Below are 24,324 nucleotides of genomic sequence, written 5' to 3'. Positions count from 1 at the left end.
TTGCCATATCCAACGCGATTGTCGCATCCAAATGCCAAATGCCATTCCGTTCATCATTAAGAGAACATCAGCACATCGGAAGATCCCAGGACATAAGTTGCTATAGATGTGGCAGGAATGGCCACATCAAACGGAATTGCCGCGTTGAAATGCGATTCCGTTTACCCTTCAGAGAACATAGGCATCAGGAAATTAATGCTAATGGGCGAGTATTGGATGAGGAAAACAGAGTCTCTAGGATGTTTCCCATTAGGAGTTTAGGAAAAACCGCTGACAGTTTGGTGATCAACAGGAAGGTCAATGGTAGAAGATCTCGAATGACTGTGAATACAGGCGCTATGGTATCGTTGGTACGGACTAACTCAGTGCAAGGATTGAAGCTGATGCCTCTTAGAAGAAGAGTGTGTTTACGTACAGTTACGGGGGAAATGGCCGTTGTACGGGGAGAGGCTTTCATTGAACTGGAGTTAGGGAAAAAAAGTTTCGGCATAGCGTTTTAGTAGCAGACATTGAAGATGATTTTATCATGGGTATGGATCAGTCAACATGGTTTTTCGTTCGATCACCATAGAAACATCCTGAGAATCGGAAATGGGAAATTTGATGTATTTAAAGAGAAAAGTCCGGAAAATACGGAAGCAATATCAGTGGAAATTGTGAGGATACCTGGTGATACCAAAAAGACTCTGTTCGGGAAAATGGAGAAAACCCCTGAGTGCTGTGTAGCACGGGTACAAATTATCGACAACGAGCCAGATCGACGACGAGCTACCTTGGAAAAGAAAATTAAACATCGCGAAAGCACTATAAGAATAAGGAATTTTAAACTGAGAACTGACGAACAATGGACGACGACACAATTGAGGAAACATCAAATGGAAGATCCAGACATCGGAGCAATACTGCAGCTCAAGGAGGGTAACGGCGAGAGACCATCGTGACAGGATATTGCGGAGAGAGGGCTGATTTTCAAAGCTCTCTGGGCTCAGTGGAATTCACTGGTGATTGAGAATGGATTGTTAAAGCGTACGTGGAAAAGTGCGGATGGCCGAACAGTAACAACTCAGTTACTGGTACCAAGGAAGAAAGTTACCCAGGTATTGGAAGAAATTCACGGTGGTAAAACTGGAGCCCATCTTGGAGTAAACAAGACCTTGAGCAAGCTAAGATACCGTTTTTACTGGGTGGATTATTGCGAAGATGTTAGGAAATGGTGTCAAAGTTGTGAGATTTGCGCAGCTAGACAAGGACCAAGTACTCGATCTAGCGGAGAAATGAAACAGGATAGCGTTTGGACTGTCATTCGAAAGCTTAGATTAACAATAAAAATAGATAGAGCAAGTCATTCATAAATTCACAAAATCGAGGTGCCTAGATCGTTTTATCGGTTAGTGCCCCCACTACCCTAGTTTATGGACAGCGAGGTAAAGAGGGAAGTGGTACGGGAGTTCGAAGCAGAAGAGCATCAAAACAAAATTTATCCTTGAGATTTCATTGATGAGTAAAAGCTGGTAAAAGCCAGAGATATAGAAGTAGGTGGTTAGAGGCATAGATAAAATATTTTTTTGATAATAAATTTTAAAAATGTGTTCATCCAATAAAACTAATAGATTATTATAAACTTAATTATTATAACAAACTTACAACTTATTATAACACATAATATATGCTATAAAATATTTAACAAACACTATAAAAAAATGTGTTTATTAAATATTCAATAATTAAAAGTTAGATATAATTAAAAGATATTATACGCATTATCGTATAGTGATTGATAAACTAAAATGTTAATGGATCTATTATATAAGATGTTTTGTTATTTTGATAATATTAATTACAAAAGAAAAGTAGATACATGTGAACAACTAATTTTTATAGTGAATATCAGTAGACATTATTTACATTAATAATATAATTAATATAATGTATAATTAAAAAGCACAAAATTCATCTTTTCTGTTAGCATGGAGCTTTCAGAGCAGTTATACCATAATAAACAACGATAGGTTACCTATACAGTAAAATATATTCGGTAATTTTAATTGGAAATATTAGCACAAAAACTAAAAAAAACAATGTTCTCTAGTTTTAAAATTCATTTATTTTATATGATTCTGGGCTAAAAACTCATGACAAAATAAATTCTTGTTATGACTAATATTTTGACCAAACGAATTCTCAACGTAAGGATATTTACATGCCATATAATTTTACATTAATTAGGTATTAATCATAACACGATATTAATAAAAAAACAAGTGTTGTATTTTAATAATATATTTAGGGACTAAGTAAAAAATATATAATAATATTCTTACTACATTTAAGTTAAATGCCACTGTAAGGATTCAAGCAGAAACCAGTTTCTCATTGGCTTTTTATGTTAACATATTTGCATAACAAATAACATAGTTATAGCAAATAATCTAAAAAAAACGGCGTGAAAGACAGCTGGGGAATGACGATTGATAATTTAGCGAGATCAATCTTAAACTACACCATTTAAAAATAATTTTTATTTAATATAAAAATAAACTACAATCTTAGAGCGCCTTTAAAAATAGTACCAGCCAAAAACTAAAGCCAAGAAAATGACGTCTAGGGCTTGACCTCGCTGAAATTATCATATTTTCATTCCCCTGTCGCCTTTGACGCCGTTTTTTTTCGATCGTATGGTTTATTAACTTATTGCTATTAATAACTACTAACTTATTACATAATTATTAAATATTACATTAATTAGTATACATAATAAATTTCTAGTTTTATAAAATATAAATAATAAGACATAAATACTGTATGATCAAAAAAAAACGGCGTCCATTTGGCTTGGAAATGACGATCGATGACAGTCCCCATATAATTTTACATATAAAATAACAGCGATCTTCATTTCATAGCCATGGCTGACGCCGATTTTTTTTGATAATGTTGTCGAATTATCGAAATATCTGTTGCAAAAAGTACAATATTATAATATTTTACAAAGTGTAGAGCTGAAGCATAATTATCTTAACCAAAAGTTAATAATGAAAACATGAAATAGAAACTGATTTTCTTTTTAAATTCTCTGATATATTATTATTGTAGATATTTATAATATTAAGTGTCATTTCTTTGTAGGTATGTGATATTATATCTACCCGATATTAAATATGACTTAGGCAATTAAATTCCATGCCTAATTAAATAGGCAAAAACTCAAAAATATATCGATTTTTATATACAAACAAGTAAAAGTCTAGAATATGCGATTCTAATCACTAACATAACTTGTCTCTCAACGAAAGTATTTCTGGAGCTCTCCCTAGGGTTCACATCTCTCACTATTTTGCATAGTAGCATTACATCGATTTTAAATGTGATGTAAAGGACCAATTTCATATGCACTATGTAATTAAAGTAACGACTTCCATTCCACCATGAATATTTTCACTTCCTAAAACAAAATATAAACAGTTGGTGAATATAAATATCTACATTGAGTATACATTGTGAGCAAAATAAAAATAAAATTGACAATCAATGACATTCACCATATAAATTTACATTTAATAAAATGACATAAATCTTGCTTTCAAAGCCAACCGTGACGCTTTTTTTTCGATGGTGAGATCTTATACAACTATTGTGTAATTTTAGTAAAATAATATTAATATAATATATACAAATCTATATATAGGGTGGCGCCTCTCATAGGACGCGAAGGCTTCAAGGGAAATGAAAGTGAATTTGTATGACTTAGGGTGGTTGCAACGACGTCCCGTAATCCTGCTGTTAAAACAAAACAATTGGTGTTTATATATAAAAACCAGCTGATATGTTTTAACCGCAGGATTACGGGACGTCGTTGTAGCCACCCTTAACTTGATTGACTTCTGAACCCTCCATATGTTCTCAAAATTTAATTTCAATACAAACTTCCAACAACAAAAATCTTTGAAACCTTCGTATCATATGAAAGGCACCACTCTGTACACTTTGAATCTGTGTATAGATATTAGTATATAGTACCAGTACGTCTATCCGTTCTGTGGCTACGGGGTATCCGTGAGAGAGGAAACGATATTCTCTCGATGTTTTTCGTAAAAAATTAGACGACGCGTCCCATCAATAAAAATTCGACAAATTTGCAAGTAGCCAATAAAATAAGTGGGCGGAGCGATTTGCGGTGACGTACTCGTCAAGTTGACGTATAAAATATATTGCTGTTTATTTAAATGTTTTTTGTCCGCATTCCTTTCATGGATACAGATCCAGCAGACGAACTGTAATATTTTATATTAAAAAAATAAACTGTAAATATATATGTAATTACATATTATGACGGAATAGGTATGCTAACAAGATCATATTTCTTATCTAGTTATCTGCAGGATCATAATATCTATGATAATAACTTAATGTTAATTTCCTAGGTGATATTAAAACAGTTGAAACACCATAAATCGCGACATAAATGGCTGTGAAAATTCATCAGTTTCTTAATATTTTCTTCAGTTCCTTATAATCAGCTGTTTTTGAGCTCTTTTTTCCTCGACTTTTTAATATCATGCTATGAATAAATCCTAACAGGAAAACCATTTAATTTTTCTCTCACTATCTTTTAGAAATCTGGGTATACCGAAATCTGAAATAAAATATTTATCTTAGTCATACAAAACGTAAATAGGCTTTATTTTTTTATTAATGTAAACATACCAATTATAATTTATGTAAACATACCAATTATTTGTATTCATAATTAAATACAACTATACGATTTTAATTCGGACAATATTGTAACAAAAATATAAACATTACTTCTTATAATATACATAACATATTATATTATAAAACAAATATTAACAAATAGGTAAATAAAAGGAGATGCTGCATTACCACAGAACAGTACTTACTTTAGAAATGACACTCCACGATGTTTAATTTTTTTAATTCTTACACCTTTCCCAGTGTACACCCATTTTAAATGCTAATTTTGGCCCTTTATATAAAATGAAACAATTATACACTAATAGTTTATTAATAGTTAAGAAATATGGGAAAATAAAAGCACCGCAGACAGCTGATCGTACCAATCAGCTGTTTATTGACACTGTTGACCACTTGTTGACCAAGTCCTACTAATTCCCCTACTATAGAAAATACTATAACAACAGAGCGGCGTTGCCAGATTAAAAATTAATCCTAACGGTTGATGTAAAAATGACGAAATTTACAAATATTTCTTATAATTTTTTACTTGAATCTTATTAAGTACTAAATAAAATTATAAATATCGACATTTTCAAACGTAGTAAGCTAATTATATTATTAGTTTCTTAAGATTTCCCCAAAGTATACGTATACAAAATTAAAAATAAACACAGGCTTTGACAAAGCTTCGGTAGACTTGGCAACATAGCAAACAATAACAATAGTATGTTGGCATTCGCATAAAATGTAAACAGTTCCCCTGTGTTCGAAAGTAGCCCTAGGAAGGAGAGATTAATTCTACTGGATTTCAACAGGGCGATATGGTATGGTTATATAACCCGCAGCGCAAGAAAGGAAGATTTCCAAAGTTAACTCCAGCGTGGGAAGGTCCTTATACAGTCATCAAGAGGATAAATGATGTTGTGTACCGGATTCAACGCAGCCCTAGAAGTAAGTTGAAAGTAGTTCATCTGGATCGAATGAAGAGATACCAGACAGGAAACCTTGATCGGGACGATCAAATTTGAGAAGGGGGCAATGTCAAGGTGTGTGTAGCGCTAAACTGTATTACTGGTTGCCTACCTTACCGCCACGTGTCAAGAAAAATGGCGCATTCACCAGAGAGTATATAAAGCCCGCGCTTGGCAGTTGGACCAGTTTGAAGTTTGATAATACCGCGTTTTAAATCGTGAGATAATTGGCCAAGGTGCCAGAACAGTTAGAGTAATAGTAGTTGCATAAATTGTGTTTTATAATCAGTATAAATTGTGTGTACAGAGTGAGATAATAAATTCGTTAAGTATTTCATCGTGAGTTTCAATTAGTGGACCCACGGAATCCGTAAGAATATTAAATATTTTACCTGCTCGTATTTTTCCAACCCCTGGTGATAGATTTGTCTGATTTGAAACTATTTTGCTCTGCAATCAGAATGTTCAATTGCATTGTCAGGCTGACCAGCCTGTGCAGCAGCTGCGGTACCATTCTTTCAATTCCTTTGTTCGTGATTGTTCTCTCAGTAAATTCATCACGTCGGTGGTAAATTCATTATAAGCCTAATAAATAATTTTATTACACAAATTTACAAAGTTATACATTAAATATTTTACCTGCTCGTATTTTTCCAACTCCTGGTGATAGATTTGTCTGATTTGAGACAATTTTGCTCTGTAATCAGAATGTTCAATTGCATTGTCAGGCTGACCAGCCTGTGCAGCAGCTGAGGCACCATTCTGTCAATTCCTTTGTCCGTAATTGTTCTCTCAGTAAATTCATCACGTGGGTGGTAAATTCATTACAACCCTAATAAATAATTTTATTACACAAATTTACAAAGTTATATATTAAATATTTTACCTGCTCGTATTTTTCCAACTCCTGGTAATAGATTTGTCCGATTTGAGACAATTTTGCTCTGTAATCAGAATGTTCAATTGCATTGTCAGGCTGACCAGCCTGTGCAGCAGCTGAGGCACCATTCTTTCAATTCCTTTGTCCGTGATTGTTCTCTCAGTAAATTCATCACGTGGGTGGTAAATTCATTACAACCCTAATAAATAATTTTATTACACAAATTTACAAAGTTATATATTAAATATTTTACCTACTCGTATTTTTCCAACTCCTGGTGATAGATTTTTCTGATTTGAGACAATTTTGCTCTGTAATCAGAATGTTCAATTGCACTGTCAGGCTGACCAGCCTGTGCAGCAGCTGAGGCACCATTCCTTCAATTTCTTTGTCCGAGATTGTGAAATGCTTCACCTAAAAAATAACTGGATATGCAGAATTACTGTAACAAATTATAATATAAAAAAATGGGTAGAAGAATGATACACACCTCTTCCTGTAAACTTTCCTGTTGAAATCCCACCACTTTTTTCTAATCTCCTTTTAGCTTGAGGCATAGCATGGGAGTTATGTGCACAGGCAAGTTCAATATTGACCAAACTCTTTATTCCAAGGAAAAATAATTAACAGATATTGAAAAAAATGGTTTAAAAGTGATAGTATTGATTTAATGAATATCCCCTCTAAGCCACCAACGTATAATATGTGTTTTAAAACATAATTATTTTGAGTTCTACAAAAGGGTTCTCTAAATATTTCTTATTCCAGTCTATAGAAACAAATGACTTAATGTATACAATTGACTAACATCTGAAATATACATATTAATTATCTACGTCTTCTGACTTTAGCTCTGCCTTTTTCTTCTTTTTAGAGGTATTGTTTATTTCTTTTTTGTTAACTTTAAGACTTTTAGATGTAGGTATACCAGTGTTGGGAGGTCTGTTTAAAAATTCTAAAACCAACCTTCTTTAGTGGATTTCTCGAATTCCAGCTGGTAGATACGTGACTTGAGCGATTCAATTTCCTTATTTCTATCGTCTAACTGTATTAAAAGTCCTAAAACATCATTTTAAACGTGAAACTAAATACAGGTATATTCAAAATATAAACTTACCATGCACTGATTCTCTCAGTTAACCACTCAACAATTTCAGCTTTTCAATTACAGTTGATTCATCCTTAGGATGTTTATTTCAGATAATATGCTGTGAATCCTCGTCTTCTTCCTGTATAGTACACTGAATTTTATCAGTAATATTATCCCTGTGAGTTAGATATGATATTAAAGAATCATGTGTTTCCATGGCTCTGAAAATCTTTGTCTCCAATGTGTCCACGTCTTTTTGCGACGTTTTCAAAGAATTTACGCTACCGAACTTCTTTTCTTTTTCCATTTTCTCCATGTAAGCTTTCTTGAGCTCGAGTAAGCGGATGTGTCTTTCGTTCTATTCTTTTTGCAGCCCTATAGATTCGTTAATGGTTTTGTTGCTGCCGTTACCCAGGCATTTTTTGAACAATTCCGCGGCCTCTTTGTGGCATTCGATCGCCGCATCGTATTTTTTCTGGCGGTTCAACGTTTCAGCCTTGCGTTCGAGCTGATGTGCCTGAAGAAATAGAATTTTTAATTGAAAACAGTAGAAAAAGGTTAATTTTACACACTCTGTTTAATGGCGCCTTATCTGTATCCATTTTCTTAATCCCTGGATTATATTGTTATAAAAAAATATTTAAAATATTGTGAAATTTATTGCTAGGAATAATTAAGTTTTGTTCAACCAAATCAGCCAGTTATTTTTGTATCTTCCTCGGTTTTTCCAGCCACTTCATTTTTCACTATCCTTGAGCTCAAATTCTCGGGAACATTTTCAATTTTTCCACCTCCCTTATCTTTAACTTTGACTATTTGCTGTAAAGCATCTACTACTCTTTGTTTATTTGTTCTAAGCATTTTCAATTTGTGTTGAATAGCTAAACGCCTATCAGAAACTACAGCCATTAAATTAAATCTTATTTCATTATATTCATCATCTGTGATTCCTAATCTATCCTGAATTACATTTCTAAATTTATCTGTCCAGTCTTGATCACTACAGGGGCCATGATCTATAGGAAATGGTTTCAAACCATCCAATTCATAAAGTCGACTCCCAATAGGAACAAAACTGACAAACTGAAATGCTTCACCTAAAAAAAATAACTGGATATGCAGAATTACTGTAACAAATTATATAAAAAATGGGTAGAAGAATGATACACACCTCTTCCTGTAAACCTTCCTGTTGAAATCCCACTACTTTTTTAGCTACTAGGTTCAGAATTTCCTACATCGTTAACAGCAATAACTCTATATTGGTATTCTTCTCTTTCGTTAAGCCGTGGAACGGTATAGACAGTGTCATTGATAGGTAAAGCGTAAAAAGAGATGGTTTTAAGTGAACTTACATATACTCTGCTGCTTTCAGGAACTTGCAATTTATTTTTAATCTATTCAACTTTCGGTGTGCTGAAAAATTCAACTTCCTGGTGCACCTGAAAGTGGGATATCAATATTGATCGGTTCTTCAGCACGGACTTTGATTTTTCTTCCAATAATTCCATCGAACCACAACTTCGGTTTTTCTCAAAAACAAAATCATAGTTACACACCTGAATATATCTTGGGAAATAATATAATATACCCTTCATTGGTTTAGCAATAAATGCGTTGGAGGCGTCACTAGGCTTGCCGTTTCCTGCAGCATTTACTGCCGATACTCTGTATTCGTACTGATGACCTTCTTGTACACGATCATCGTAATATTCTTGACTTCTTACGGGCTCTTTGTTAAGTTTCACCCATCTGCCGGTAGCTCTATCACGGCGTTCGATGTCATAGCCAAGAATAGGTAAGCCACCGTTGCTTATGGGTGCAGTCTATTTAATCTTGGCGAATCTGACAAACACTCTGCATCTACTTCTCCATTAACATAAAATAAGTGTACACCTTTTCCTATGTGTCTTCTTGTATTTTCAATAGTACTGTTTCTGTTCACATTGCTTAATTGCCCTAAACAAAACCGATCACTATTGTTGCTCGGATTGGTAAAGCCATCCAGTGACAATGGAAAACTTCACCCACTCTACTATTGAGCTCATAGTAAGCATTTGATGCCCAGTATGGTTGTTCTTGGTATGGCACTGCTTGAACATCTTGTGTTAGAGGTGGTTCTGGGCTGGGATTGTTATTGGTTGTTGACGCATTTGCATCTGTTGGACTATATGCAGGTGTAGGTGTTTCAGCCAAGTTGGCATATGGAGATTGAGGATTTGAAATAACACTTCTTGGACTAGATACGTTAGATATGGGAGAGCTAGGGCTCATGTGGGCCGAATTAAAACCATTTGAAGAATATTTCATATTATGAGGCATATTTGGTTCGACTATTTGTTGGAATGGCAATAACGAATGCCCTGGTACAAAATCATTATGACGTGGTACGAAGACTGGTGGTAAGACTGGATTCTCTACCCTTTTATAATGAAAAGGATTAATGCACACTTCCTTCTGTTCAGATGAAAACGGATATTGTTTCTAAAGGTTTTAATTCGTGATGGCTCTGTAAATCAGGCCACTTCCATACACGGCATTATATTACATGGGGCAACCCCTTCCTATGAGAAACCTGTAGTCTGCCATTCAAACTCCTAGGGATAGTCACGCACTTGCTTGGTTGCCCAGGACAAGGCCCTTTCCAAATCGTCTATTGCACCTTTTCATTTTTTTTAACTTTTTCACTAAACTATCCACTGCTTTTTCAGCCCACTGTTCCTCCCCGTCACCTGGTTTCCACCCAAAAGTTTTTTAACTGCAGGGCTGGTAAATGAAAATAAGCTGTTCAGGGTTTGAATTGGTACACTGCTTAAGGCCCTTTCCAAATCGTCTATTGCACCTTTTCGTTTTTTTAACTTTTTCACTAAACTATCCACTGCTTTTTCAGCCCACTGTTCCTCCTCGTCACCTTGTTTCCACCCAAAAGTTTTTTAACTGCAGGGCTGGTAAATGAAAATAAGCTGTTCAGGGTTTGAATTGGTGCACTGCTTAAGGCCCTTTCCAAATCGTCTATTGCACCTTTTCGTTTTTTTAACTTTTTCACTAAACTATCCACTGCTTTTTCAGCCCACTGTCCCTCCTCGTCACCTTGTTTCCACCCAAAGTTTTTTAACTGCAGGGCTGGTAAATGAAAATAAGCTGTTCAGGGTTTGAATTGGTGCACTGCTTAAGGCCCTTTCCAAATCGTCTATTGCACCTTTTCGTTTTTTTAACTTTTTCACTAAACTATCCACTGCTTTTTCAGCCCACTGTTCCTCCTCGTCACCTTGTTTCTACCCAAAAGTTTTTTAACTGCAGGGCTGGTAAATGAAAATAAGCTGTTCAGGGTTTGAATTGGTGCACTGCTTAAGGCCCTTTTCAAATCGTCTATTGCACCTTTTCGTTTTTTTAACTTTTTCACTAAAATATCCACTGATTTTTCAGCCCACTGTTCCTCCTCGTTACCTTGTTTCCACCCAAAAGTTTTTTAACTGCAGGGCTGGTAAATGAAAATAAGCTGTTCAGGGTTTGAATTGGTGCACTGCTTAAGGCCCTTTCCAAATCGTCTATTGCACCTTTTCGTTTTTTTAACATTTTCACTAAACTATCCACTACTTTTTCAGCCCACTGTTCCTCCTCGTCACCTTGTTTCCACCCAAAAGTTTTTTAACTGCAAGGCTGGTAAATGAAAATAAGTTGTTCAGGGTTTGAATTGGTCCACTGCTTAAGGCCCTTTCCAAATCGTCTATTGCACCTTTTCGTTTTTTTTTAACTTTTTCACTAAACTATCCACTGCTTTTTGTAGCCCACTGTTCCTCCTCGTCACCTTGTTTCTACCCCAAAAGTTTTTTAACTGCAGGGCTGTTAAATGAAAATAAGCTGTTCAGGGTTTGAATTGGTCCACTGCTAGAAGATTAACCTTCACCTGTGTTCATGTTTATGCTTAATTATATTGGAAATAACTATATTATGGAACACTTGTGGGTAATTTTGTCAGAAACATGAGAAAAACGCAAAAAAAATGAACACAGAGCGACTTGGTGACGCCAGATCAAGCAGTGTTTTTAATAAGATACCGCATTGATTTTTGACTACTACTGGTTTCTCAGTTTCAAGAGGGTCTGATCTTCCTTGCAAGTTTTCAGCAAATACTCTAAATTCATATTTTTGGTTTCTTCCAGTAGTCTAGGTACAATAGCGTGATTGTACTTGGGATTAACGTAGTTAACAGCTGGAACGCAGCCTCCTCCATGTGTCAAATCACGTTTTTCAATTACATATCCACTACGATAGAGCGAAATATATTATTTAAAATATTAGAACATTATAGAAACTTACGTAATTTCACTTCCACCGTTATCTCTAGGTGGTTTCCACGAAAGAGTAGCACTTTGAGCTGTTACTTCTTCATATTCCAAAGGTTCTTGAGGTGATCCCGGCCTATCTAAACGAATTTATTAAAACCAAAACTTACCATCGTTAGCAGTAACTTACCCAGAACAGTTACTTGGAATGAACCTTCATCTATACCTGAATTATTCTTGAGCAAAATATGATACAAACCGCTATTCGATCTTTTAGCGTTTACCGTATGTATTACGGTATGATATCCCATTCAGGTTACAATTGAGCAGTGACTTCAGGGCATGGTTCTCCAATGAAGTCGATGTCAATGTGTAAGATAAGTCCAGCCTTAATACGGATATCGTTTAGCGGTGTCTTGATTTTCGGTGCCACTAGAAAATAATATAATTGAATAGTTTCGTTCTAATATATGTCATTTTAAGACTCACAAATTGTGGCTTTAGCTGTCACAATATCAGAGGGCTCCAATGGTTCACTCTGGCTAGCAGTATTTGTTGCGATAACTCTAAATTCGTATTCTTGGCCTTCTGTTAGATCAGGGATGGTGCAGCCAGTCTTCCTGGCCTGGCTGGCACATGGACGGCATTGGTCCAATACGGACTTCCCTTCTCTTTCCTTTGTACGACATAACCAGTGATCGGAGAACCACCGTCGTTCTTTGGTGGTGTCCATTCTAAATCTACGTGACCTTTATCCCAATCAGTAACTGCCGGTTTTCCTGGAGCACTAGGTTCATATGTAACAAAAAAATGTGAAATTAAAAAAACGGAATAACAAGTAAAATGAATGCTTTAAATCTTACCAAAATCGTTTTTTTGGCAATAATGCTCCTGGGTGTTTCGAGTGGTTCAGATTCACCCACTGCATTTACAGCCTTAACACGGAAGTAGTATTATTTCTTGTGAATTAATCGGGTGATATCATGGGAAGTGATTGTAGCCATTCCAGCATCAGACCAAGTTCCACGAGAAACGTCCATTTTCTCCACGATGTAATGAAGAATTGGTGAACCACCGTCATCAAGTGGTGGTTTCCATGAAATTCTTGCACTGTCTCTAGTAACGCTGCCCACATCTAATGGTGGTTGTGGTGGTCCTGGTTTATCTAATACTGTGACTTGTGCAGAAGCACTAAAGCTTCCCAAGTCGTTTCTGACAGTTAAGGTATATCTACCGGCATCAGCCCTCACTGCAGACGAAACGTCAAATAAGACTTTGTTGTTGTAAACAGCATGACCTACTCTATCAGAAACAGCTATTTCTTATTAAACGATGGAACCAAAAATCTGGGCTTAGCAATAACTGGAATTGAGGCCTCACTGGGTTCAATTCATATTCTTCTCCTTCAGTTAGATTAGGAACAGTTCCCTTAGTACTGTTTCCGGGAACCCTAGCTGCTTCTTCCCATGTCCTAAAATTAAAAAATAATAATAATAAAAATATATATATAAATTTACTAATAACTATAATAAGTTTAGTAAATGGATCTTTTGCTGTAATACTTTGAGTGGTGGTGAGTGGAGCTGATTCACCCTGTTTATTTACTGCTCGAACTCTGAACTGGTAATCGTGTCCTTCAGTCAGATTTGGAACTCTCATTGTTGTTCCAACGGAATCACCTACAGGTTTGGTTTGGTTTGGTTGAACCCATCTCATGTTTTCAGTGTCGAGTTTTTCAACTTGGTAATGGGAAATTTCAGAACCACCGTCATCTTTTGGTGGCTTCCAGCTAAGAGTTAGCAATGACTTAGTAACGTTATCAGCTCTAAGAGAACCTTCTGGTGGTGTAGAAACATCCAGAACTGTTACATTTACAGTGGTTGTATCTTTTGCGTTGATATTTTTAACGGTTAAGGTATATGGACCACTGTCTGCTCTTTGGGCATCTGTAATCTTGATGTGGGTCTTGTAATCTTCGTTAGTTATTTTCACACGGTTCGTGTTGAATAATACATATGTTTATGTAACCATTCTGTGCTTGGTGGTGGTTCACCGATAACAGAGACGTTAAATTCGATTGACTGTCTCACTTTAACTTTAAGATCAAATAAGGCATTTCTGTCGATTTTAGGGGGAACTGAAAAGTAAGAAAGCACATATTAATTATGTAAAGTTTTTTCGATTTTTTTTAATAAATAAACTTACGGTTTTTGGGTCTAGCAACATGGATCTTGGATGCGTCGCTAGGTTCGCCAAGTCCGGCTTTATTTACAGCTCTGATCCTGAATTCATATGGAGTACCTTCGATAAGGTCCTTGACCTTACCACTGGAAATATCGCCAGTGATTGGAGAGCCACCATCGTTTTCTGGCTTATCCCATTTCAGTTCGACGAAATCGCTGTCATAGTCGGTAATCTCCGGTGCGCTAGTCTTACCAGGTTCGTCGAATGGCTTTTTAGATTCGATTGCTTGGGACGTCGCGTCGTCAAGGGTTCAGATTTGCCTTGACGGTTTTGAGCGCAAACTCTAAATTTATACTTGTGGCCCGGTGTTAGACCATCGACATGTACTGACGTTTGCGGTCCCTCGGTTTCACCCACTGGAACCCATCTTCCACTAGCTTCGTCCATTTTTTCTACTACGTAATTTTCAACGGGGTGGCCACCATCAGCTGCTGGTGCTCCAACTAAGTTTACAGCCTTCGGCGTGAACATCAGATACTTTTAGTGGGCCACCTGGTGGGCTAGGGACGTCAAGCACGGTAACTTCAACTTCAGCAATGTCTTTTCCATTGGCATTTTCAGCTGTTACTGTGTAAGTGCCAGAATCAGCTCTGGTAGCATTGCGTATAGATATTTTTGTATTGTAGTCTAAATACTGAATTTTGCAGTTGGGACCAGACTTGATTTCTTTACCCTTTATTAGCCATTTAGTAGCTGGCATTGGCTTGCCAGAAACTTTAACGTCGTACGCAAAGTTTTGACCGGCGCGAAAATTTACTTCGATTAAGTTCGTCCTGTCAATCTTCGGTGCCAAATTGCGCGCCTTAGCAATAATTGTAGGCGTTTCGTTGCTTGGGTCTCCAGGACCAGCAGCGTTGACAGAACGGACTCTGAATTGATAAGGTTGGCCTTCAATTAGATCCGGTACCGTTGCTTTAAATTTATCTGCCGGAACTTCAAGAGCTGTTTCCCAGTCTCCAAATTTGTCTTTCTTTTCAATGATATATCCAGTAATTGGAGACCCACCGTCATCTTTTGGAGGTGTCCATTCTAGATCTACATGATCTTTGTCCCAATCAGTAGCTTTAAGATGGCCTGGCGGTCCAGATTCATCGAATGGATTCTTTGCAATGATCGTTTATTCTGCTTCTAGTGGTTCTGATTCACCTTCAGCATTCACTGCCGCTACTCTGAATTTGTATTCATGGTTTGGAGTGAGACCGGTAACTTCAAAGTCTAAAAATTAAATACAGAGTGAGAATGGAACTAAGTAAATTTAAAAAAAAACTTACTAGGCTCTGTAGCTCTGCCACGGGGAACCCAACAACCAGTTTCAGGGTCCATTTTGTCGATTTGATAATATTCAACTGGAGTGCCACCATCATATTTTGGTCTTTTCCATTTAAGTTTGCACCCGTTCTTGTTAACGTCAGAAATTTGTAACGGTCCTTGTGGTGGTGTTGGTTTGTCAGTAACAGTGACATTAATTGTGTAACTGTCCTTTCCAGAGCTATTTGTTGCTGTAACAGTGTACTGACCGGTATCATCCCGGCCTACTGGACGAATAACAATTTTAGTGTTATAATCAACGCTGTCAATTGTCGTTCGTTTGTCATTTCTTAAAGTACCACCAGTAAAACGCCATTCAACTGTTGCTGGGGGTTCACCAATAATATTAGCCTCGAATTTAAGTGGAGATCCTGCTGATATGGTAACGTCATGTAAATAGGGTCTGTCAATCTTTGGAGCCACTATAAAAATAAAAAAAAATATGAGTAATATTAATCTTGAAATTTAATAGTCAAATTATTAAGCTTACAAAATCTAGGTTTGGCTACGAAGATCTTGCTAGCGTCTGAAGCAGGATTTTGGCCTGCAGCATTAACAGCGATGACTGATGATATTCATTGCCTTCAATTAAACCAATGACTGTAGCTTTTGGCGAGGGACTAGTAGTTTCAACTGCTTTTTCCCATAGGGGACTGTATTTGTCTTTAATTTCTATGCTATATAACCGGTAATAGGAGAGTCACCATCTGAAACAGGCTCAGTCCATTTCAAGTCAACGTGATTTGCAGACCACAGGTTCTGAAGAACCGGGTTTAGCAGCGGTAGCTAAAAATTATTTATTAAATAAATTGTGGAAACGCTATATATCAGTGTATCGACTTACTGTATGGACCTTTAGTAGTGATCGTTCCAATAGTTTCCAGAGGTTCTGATTCACCTTCTTTGTTAACATCTATAACTCTGAATTTATAATCGTGTCCCGGAACTAATCCATCTACCTTAGTAGTAGCGAGCGCGATGTTGGGCGAGTCGGACGTGATGTCTGAGGAGCCTAAAGAGCCCGATAAAAACGATAATATTAAGTGCAAAATTTGTTGTGAACTGTAGATAAACGTAGTTTGAAGTGTTCGACACAGGCATGTAGTGTTTTTATTCATAGAAAATGTTTTGAAAACGTGGCGTTGTCGTGTGTGCTGTGATGGGCCTCGAAGAACAAGACTAGGTTCTATTACTGTAGAAAATAATTCTAACGAGTGTACAATTTTGCGTAAAGAAATTGACTGCTTATCAAGAGAAAAAGAATTAATTAATACGATAGCTGCCGAGAGAGAGTATACGATCCAAGTGTTAAAGAAAAGAAGGGGAGATATGGAATCTAAGTACGGGACCTTGGCCGACGGCGAAGGTATGATAACAAGAATGGAACAAAAACATTCGAACATACCAACAATATCTTATATACATATGTTTTTTTTAAATGGAAAGCATAGTTTGTTATGACTTCATAAAAAGCGACATTTTTTAAGCTTTTCAGCGATATAAGCTATAATATGTTTATTTCACAAAATTACTGAGTTATAGCCAATGCTTATCTTTCTTGACTAATTTCACTTAGTTAGCCATGGAAACAAGTTCAGTCGTCGTTGCTCTTAGACATGTGAAATTGTCACATCCAATCTTTGTAAATTAAAATAAACAAAAACTGTAAATAAGAGTTTTTCAAATGAAGAAAAGCGTGTAGGATTATTGGTTCAACTTTACGTTGACCGGTGAACGTTGCTTACGTTTTTTAGAGAACGGTTTTCAAGACATGTTAGAAAAGTTAAATTTAGATATTCTCGCATCAATAGAGTGGTTCCAACATGAGTTTCATTATGACACACCACCCCCCACCCACAATGAAAGAAATGTTAAAATTTATTTATATCATAATTATGTAGACTGAGGGATATAAAGAGGTGGACCTATTGTATGGGTCTCCTCGGTCACCTGACCTATCATTTTAGATTTTTTTTATGCGGCATGGTTATTAACAAGGTTTACAAAAGAACTTAAGAATTAAGAGAGGCACTGGAAGAGAAGGAACAGGAGAAGTTTCATTAAGTCGACCGGTCGTTCTGTGAGAATAGCTAGAAATTCAGTTTTAAAAAGATGCATTTATGTACTCAAAACAATTGCGGATTTTTCAAACATTTTATAAAAAACTTAAAGTGTGTGTAGTGATATTATTTTTTTAAGTTTTAGTTTGTGTAATGTAAATTGTAATTGTAAAGAGCCGTTTAATAATATATTTTGTCTTTTTATAAGTAAAGTAAGTAATCATAACAAAATTACAACACCACTGAAAACCGTTCTCTAAAAAACGTAAGTAACTTTCACCGGTCAACGTATCCTCGAAACTCTATGGCCAAGGAAAGTTCAACCAATAATCCTACCCGCTTTTCTTCATTTGAAAACTTTTTATATACAATTTTTGTTTATTTTAATTTACAAAGATTGGATGTGACAATTTTACATTTCTGAGAGCAACGACGATTGAACTTGTTTCCATGGCTTACTAAGTGAAATTAGCCAAGAAAGATAAGAATTGGCTATAACTCAGTAATTTTGTAAGAGAAACATACTATAGCTTATATCGCTGAAAAGCTTAAAAAAATGGGGCTTTTTATGAAGTCATGGCCAACTATGGTTTCCATTTAAAAAAACATATGTTTGTGTCATATATCAAAAATGACAGGCTTTGGAAAAAATCAGAGAACACAAACTCATTAGGAATGTGATTATCTACAACTTTTATCTGAACACTTTTTGTCTAAAACAGATTATAATGGAATTAAGGACAATTTTTAGAATAGCTAAAATTTGTTTTTTTCGAAATATCTAGTAAGCCATGAACTTTTTCAAAAATCTGAAAGGCGCATATTTATGACCCCACAAAACTGCAATTCCCCATTTAACCGACTCTCTATCTCCAGTAGTTTCCGAGGTGCCCATAGAGAACATCGTAGGAAACTCACCCTGTATATGGTATTGGTAAGAATTTTTTTAATTTTTGTATCAGAATTATAATATTTGTGAATTCTTTCTTTGAATGTTTTATTTATAAGTTGAGTGGGGTAATTATTTAAAACTAGTGCATCTTTTACTATTTGTATTACATTTTTCCTGTATTCCGGGTTAGATAATGTTATTGCTCTATCAGCAAGACCTATGATAACTAGTGATGGGAAAAACCGATTAATTTCAATAATCGAGTACTCGAGTATCAAGCGATTGCAATAACCGAGTGATCACTCGAGCGAAATATCACTCGTATTTAAAAATACGGTTTTCACCCGTTGCATGTTGTAAGTACTCGTTAACGCCAAGCGCCAAGCAGTAAGTTGCGTGCACAGGGCACATATTATTTCGGTAATGAACAGCAAATAGTAAGCGGCGAGCGATTCGCTTGATCACTTGATTTAGTTTATTTCGAAGCATTGTCGATGTAGGTCGTAAAATTTTGTCCCTCGGATACGCAACGGACAAATATACCGGGTGCGTCTCAAAAGTGGCTCACCCCTATAACTGTTTTTTATTTTTTTCAGATAAAACAACGAGATTTGGTATGTTAGTATATGACATAAATTAGGATTGATTAACTTATTCAATTGTTTTCGGTCACTTTCGGTTTCACCGGAAATGATTACAACTTTTGATTTTTAAATGGCACCCTTGGTATTTTTTTACTTTATTCGGTAGAAAATGACGCTCTGAATAGAATGACATATCACATGTCAACTTTTGACATTTTTGCATATGGTTTATTTGAAATTGTAACATGCGGTTCATAACGACAAGTTGACTCGAAGTACCAAATGTGTGGTATCAAATTATTCGTAATTTTTTTTTTCGAAATATGCTAATGAGCCACCCTCGTTCCATTTGAAAAAAATTATAAATATAATATATTTATTAATAAATAATATTTTCTTGCCTTTAGCTGTGTATTTTTTCTAATTTCGAAAAATCGAAAGTAGAGAAAAAAAAAGTAAAAAGTAAAAAGAAAATTGTTTTGCTTGTCGTAAAGGGGGGAACAAAGCTCCACTCCCACAACCGGTTTCTGGGCCTACCCTTCATCAGGTGGGCTGTCCAGGGGCTGGTTCTCACCGATACGGCAAGCAAAACTTCTTCTATATCAACAGACGATGTCGTAAAGTGTCGGTGAGATATTAGTGCATCTCCCGTCAAAAGATAGTAAAGAGCGTTTTTCGGCCCGCTCAAATATATGAAATGAACAAAATTCTTACAGCTTTAGTGTATATCAATAAATAATATTTTCTTGCCTTTAGCTGTGTATTTTTTCTAATTTCGAAAAATCGAAAGTAGAGAAAAAAAAATAAAGGTAAAAAACAAAATTGCTTGTCGTCGTGGGGGAACCAAGCTCGACTCCCCAACCGGTTTCTGGGCCTACCTTCATCAGGTGGGCTGTCCAGGGGCTGGTTCTCACCGAACGGCAAGCAAAACTTCTTCTATATCAACAGACGATGTCGTAAAGTGTCGGTGAGATATTAGTGCATCTCCCGTCAAAAGATGGTAAAGAGCGTTTTCGGCCCGCTCAAATATATTTAAATGAACAAAATTCTTACAGCTTTAGTGTATATTAATAAATAATATTTTCTTGCCTTTAGCTGTGTATTTTTTCTAATTTCGAAAAATCGAAAGTAGAGAAAAAAAAATAAAAAGTAAAAAGAAAATTGTTTTGCTTGTCGTAAAGGGGGGAACCAAGCTCCACTCCCACATCATGCATTCATTTCATATATTTGAGCGGGCCGAAAAACGCTCTTTACCATCTTTTGACGGGAGATGCACTAATATCTCACCGACACTTTACGACATCGTCTGATGATATAGAAGAAGTTTTGCTTGCCGTATCGGTGAGAACCAGCCCCTGGACAGCCCACCTGATGAAGGGTAGGCCCAGAAATCGGTTGTGGGAGTGGAGCTTGGTTCCCCCCTTTACGACAAGCAAAACAATTTTCTTTTTACTTTTTACTTTTTTTTCTCTACTTTCGATTTTTCGAAATTAGAAAAAATACACAGCTAAGGACAAGAAAATATTATTTATTAATATACACTAAAGCTGTAAGAATTTTGTTCATTTCATATATTTGAGCGGGCCGAAAAACGCTCTTTACCATCTTTTGACGGGAGATGCACTAATATCTCACCGACACTTTACGACATCGTCTGTTGATATAGAAGAAGTTTTGCTTACCGTGTCGGTGAGAACCAGCCCCTGGACAGCCCACCTGATGAAGGGTAGGCCCAGAAACCGGTTGTGGGAGTGGAGCTTGGTTACCCCTTTACGACAAGCAAAACAATTTTCTTTTTACTTTTTATTTTTTTCTCTACTTCTCGATTTTTCGAAATTAGAAAAATACACAGCTAAAGGCAAGAAAATATTATTTATTAATATACACTAAAGCTGTAAGAATTTTGTTCATTTCATATATTTGAGCGGGCCGAAAAACGCTCTTTACCATCTTTTGACGGGAGATGCACTAATATCTCACCGACACTTTACGACATCGTCTGTTGATATAGAAGAAGTTTTGCTTACCGTATCGGTGAGAACCAGCCCCTGGACAGCCCACCTGATGAAGGGTAGGCCCAGAAACCGGTTGTAGGAGTGGAGCTTGGTTACCCCTTTACGACAAGCAAAACAATTTTCTTTTTACTTTTTATTTTTTTTTTCTCTACTTTCGATTTTTCGAAATTAGAAAAAATACACAGCTAAAGGCAAGAAAATATTATTTATTAATATACACTAAAGCTGTAAGAATTTTGTTCATTTCATTTAATATATTTATTATATACAGTGTGTCAATTTTAAAACTTCTCACCCTTAATATCTTTCTTGCAGTTAAAAATATGAAAAATCGGAAAGACACGTCAATTTTATTAGTAAGGGGAACACTTTAAATGAATATTTTTGGCATTTTTATTTCAACCCCTTAGGAGGGGTAGATGTCACCATTACAATCTTAAATAGGAATGGGGGTCAAGTGACACATCGTTTTAAAGGACATTTAATTCTCTTTTCAGTGGTATCCTACTTTGTTACTTTTTGTCCAGAGATTTCCTAATAATCGCGTTTCGAAGATGCAGAAACAATTAAACATGCCTGTATTGAGATTTTGGTTTTCAGGCTAGTATATTTACACAAAAATTATTGCAGTGGATCTCCTTGTAGTACAAATGATTAGAAGATTAGGTGGCAACATGGACGTTAGCCACAACATTTTTTTTTTCTAGGGGGCCGAAATTCGAAATACTAATAAACAGAAAACATCATAAACATTAACGTTTCCTTTCTTAAATTCGAATGAGTTGCAACCTCTAATCAGTTTCACAGGAGGAATTGTTAACATTCCAGCAGGACGGTGCTCCAGCTCATTATTTTTTCCGAACCGATAGTAGTTAAACGAGAGATTTGTAGGTACATGGATTGGCAGAAGGGGACCAATTGAATGGCTTTCAAGATCACTTAGACTTTTTTTTTGGGGGGGGGGGACATCTTAAATCCATTGTTTATAAAACACAATCTACTGATACTGATGACCTTAAAAGGCGAATTACAGCAGAATGCCAGTCAATTCCCGGTGAAATTTTCCGAAATGTTAAGGAGGTGTTTGAAAACAGACTTTATTACTGTTTACGGGAAAATGGACAACATTTTGAACAACTTATAAGATAAAGCGTAAGTGGTGTAACCTAATCTTCTCATTTGTACTACAAGGAGATTCATTGCAATAGAATTTTTTTTTTAGAATTTAGAATGAGTGGGAGGGGGGTTAATCACTTCGACCTTACAGATCCATTGTGTCCCCCTTTCTTGAATCATAACTCATCATACAGTCCCAGGGCTTTGCCAAAAGCCAGTATCTGGGACGGTTTTATAGAGGGTAGTTCTCCATCTCCAATATCAGTCGTACCAAAATTCATGGCACGAATGGTTGTCGTCTCGGCGCACTCAGTGATGAGGTGTACTGGTGTTTCCCCATCTTCCCCACAGAATCTGCATTCGCCGTTTCTTCTTAGTTTCAATCTACTGAGGTGTTCATTGAGGAGACAGTGTCCTGTTAAAAACCCCGTGACAATCCGAAGATTTTTCTTACTCAGACCCAGGAAGATCTGTGCAATAGCTTTTGTGTAAACACTAACCTGAAAACCAAAATCTGGCACGTTTAATTGCTTCTGCACCTTTGAAACGCGATTATTCGGAAACCTCTGGATAAAAAGCAATAAAGAAGAATACAACTGAAAAGAGAATTAAACTCCCTTTAAAACGATGTGCCACTTGACCCCCATTCCCTTTTAAGATTGTAAAGGTGACATCTACCCCTCCTAGGGGGTTGAAATAAAAATGCTAAAAATATTCATTTAAGTGTCCCCCTTACAAATAAAATTGACGTGTCTTTCCAATTTTTCATATTTTTAACTGCAAGAAAGATATTAAGGGTGGGAAGTTTTAAAATTGACACACTGTATATAAATTTAAAAAAAAAGGGCAAGACAATAAAAACGTTAGACGATCAAATCTATTTTTCCAAGGCTCCTTGATTAAAAATTCGTGTTTTTAACACAGCCATGGCACTCTAGATTGAAGTTTAAAATACAATTTGTTTTTGAGCAAATATGTCAAAAGTTGACATATACGTCATTCTGTTTAGAATATCCTATCGAACAAAGGAAAGAAAATACCGAGGGTGCCATTTAAAAATCAAAAATTGCAGTTATTTCCGGTGAAACAGGAAGTGACAAAAAACAATTGTCAATCAATCCTAGGTGAGCCATTTTTGAGACGCACCCGGTATATACGGCGTCGTATAAATTTTCACTCGTCACATTAAAATCGGATTTCAATTTATTTCATTCTAGGATCGCTTGCGTTCGTCGCTTGATACTCCTCACTTGCATCGCTCGTTCATAATCGAGCGATGTAGGTTATTTCAATAATCGAGTACTCGAGCGAATTTTCGTACACAAACGAGCGAATTTTCGTACCACATAGTTTTTAGAGTTCCCTGAGTATTGGATATTATGGTGTCTAGAAAACTGATTGAATTATCTTTTTGTGTTTCGATGGAATTGGATTCGTTTGTGGAATGCATTAAATTCCTTCAAAACGTATTCATTTTTTTCTTTAGGAATAAGCATAATACAATCATCTACATAACGATAGTATAACGGTATTTCAAATTTAATTTTTCCGACAGATTCCTCCAGATTTTCCATAACGAGTTGGGCTATTACACTAGAGATGGATGATCCCATTGCGCAACCTTCGATTTGTTTGTAAAAATTGTTTTTGTATTGGAAATATGTTGAGTTTAATGTTAGTTCACATGCATGTATAAATTCTTCCCTTGGTACGACTGTAAATTTTTCTATTTCATTCCATTTTTTGTTGATAGCCTTTGTTGCTAATTGTATGGGTATGCTTTTATATAATGACGTGACATCAAGAGAGATTAAATTATAATTAATAGGAACCTGAATATGTTTAATTTTTTTGTTTAAAATGGAAATAATCTTTTGTATAATATTGATTTTTGTAAATGACATTCTTCAGAATATTTTTTAAAAATTTGGATAAAGAACTAAAAGGAGATTGTACACATGATATAGGTCGCAAAGGTATGTCATCCTTGTGTAATTTTGGTAAACCATATAATTTTGGGGGAAGAGCGTTTCTAATTTTAAGTTGTTTGGAATGAACTTTCGGTGGGAAAATTAGAACAGAAAATCTTTTCTTATTGATAGGCCGGATATTGTTTGCTGGAGACGAGAATACTTAAGGTCAATCCGAAAATCGCAACGAATGTAAGAATATTTTCTATT

The 24,324-nt window shown here is 35.9% G+C and overlaps 2 protein-coding genes and 2 pseudogenes across 2 annotated transcripts; all 4 read right to left on the bottom strand.

Annotated features, from left to right (window-relative positions):
* Window positions 1-4,248: 4,248 nt before the first annotated feature.
* On the bottom strand, window positions 4,249-11,215 carry LOC115878024 (annotated as a pseudogene).
* LOC115878026 lies at window positions 6,147-7,955 on the bottom strand. Its single transcript, XM_030894381.1, has 5 exons — window positions 7,920-7,955; window positions 6,807-6,963; window positions 6,556-6,665; window positions 6,309-6,431; window positions 6,147-6,254 (listed from the first exon to the last, which is right to left on the bottom strand). Exons 1-5 carry the CDS (start codon window positions 7,953-7,955, stop codon window positions 6,147-6,149), a joined length of 534 nt encoding a protein of 177 aa, XP_030750241.1.
* On the bottom strand, window positions 8,333-9,344 carry LOC115878025 (ubiquitin carboxyl-terminal hydrolase calypso-like). Its single transcript, XM_030894380.1, has 2 exons — window positions 9,320-9,344; window positions 8,333-8,736 (listed from the first exon to the last, which is right to left on the bottom strand). Exons 1-2 carry the CDS (start codon window positions 9,342-9,344, stop codon window positions 8,333-8,335), a joined length of 429 nt encoding a protein of 142 aa, XP_030750240.1.
* Window positions 10,319-16,865, bottom strand: LOC115878023 (annotated as a pseudogene).
* Between the last annotated feature and the right edge of the window lie 7,459 nt (window positions 16,866-24,324).

This window comes from Sitophilus oryzae, unplaced genomic scaffold (genome assembly GCF_002938485.1).
Source record: "Sitophilus oryzae breed Bouriz unplaced genomic scaffold, Soryzae_2.0 scaffold_149_pilon_pilon, whole genome shotgun sequence".
Lineage (NCBI taxonomy): Eukaryota > Metazoa > Arthropoda > Insecta > Coleoptera > Curculionidae > Sitophilus > Sitophilus oryzae.
The sequence above is the reverse complement of the archived record's forward strand: the minus strand, read 5'-3'. Positions and strand labels throughout refer to the sequence as shown.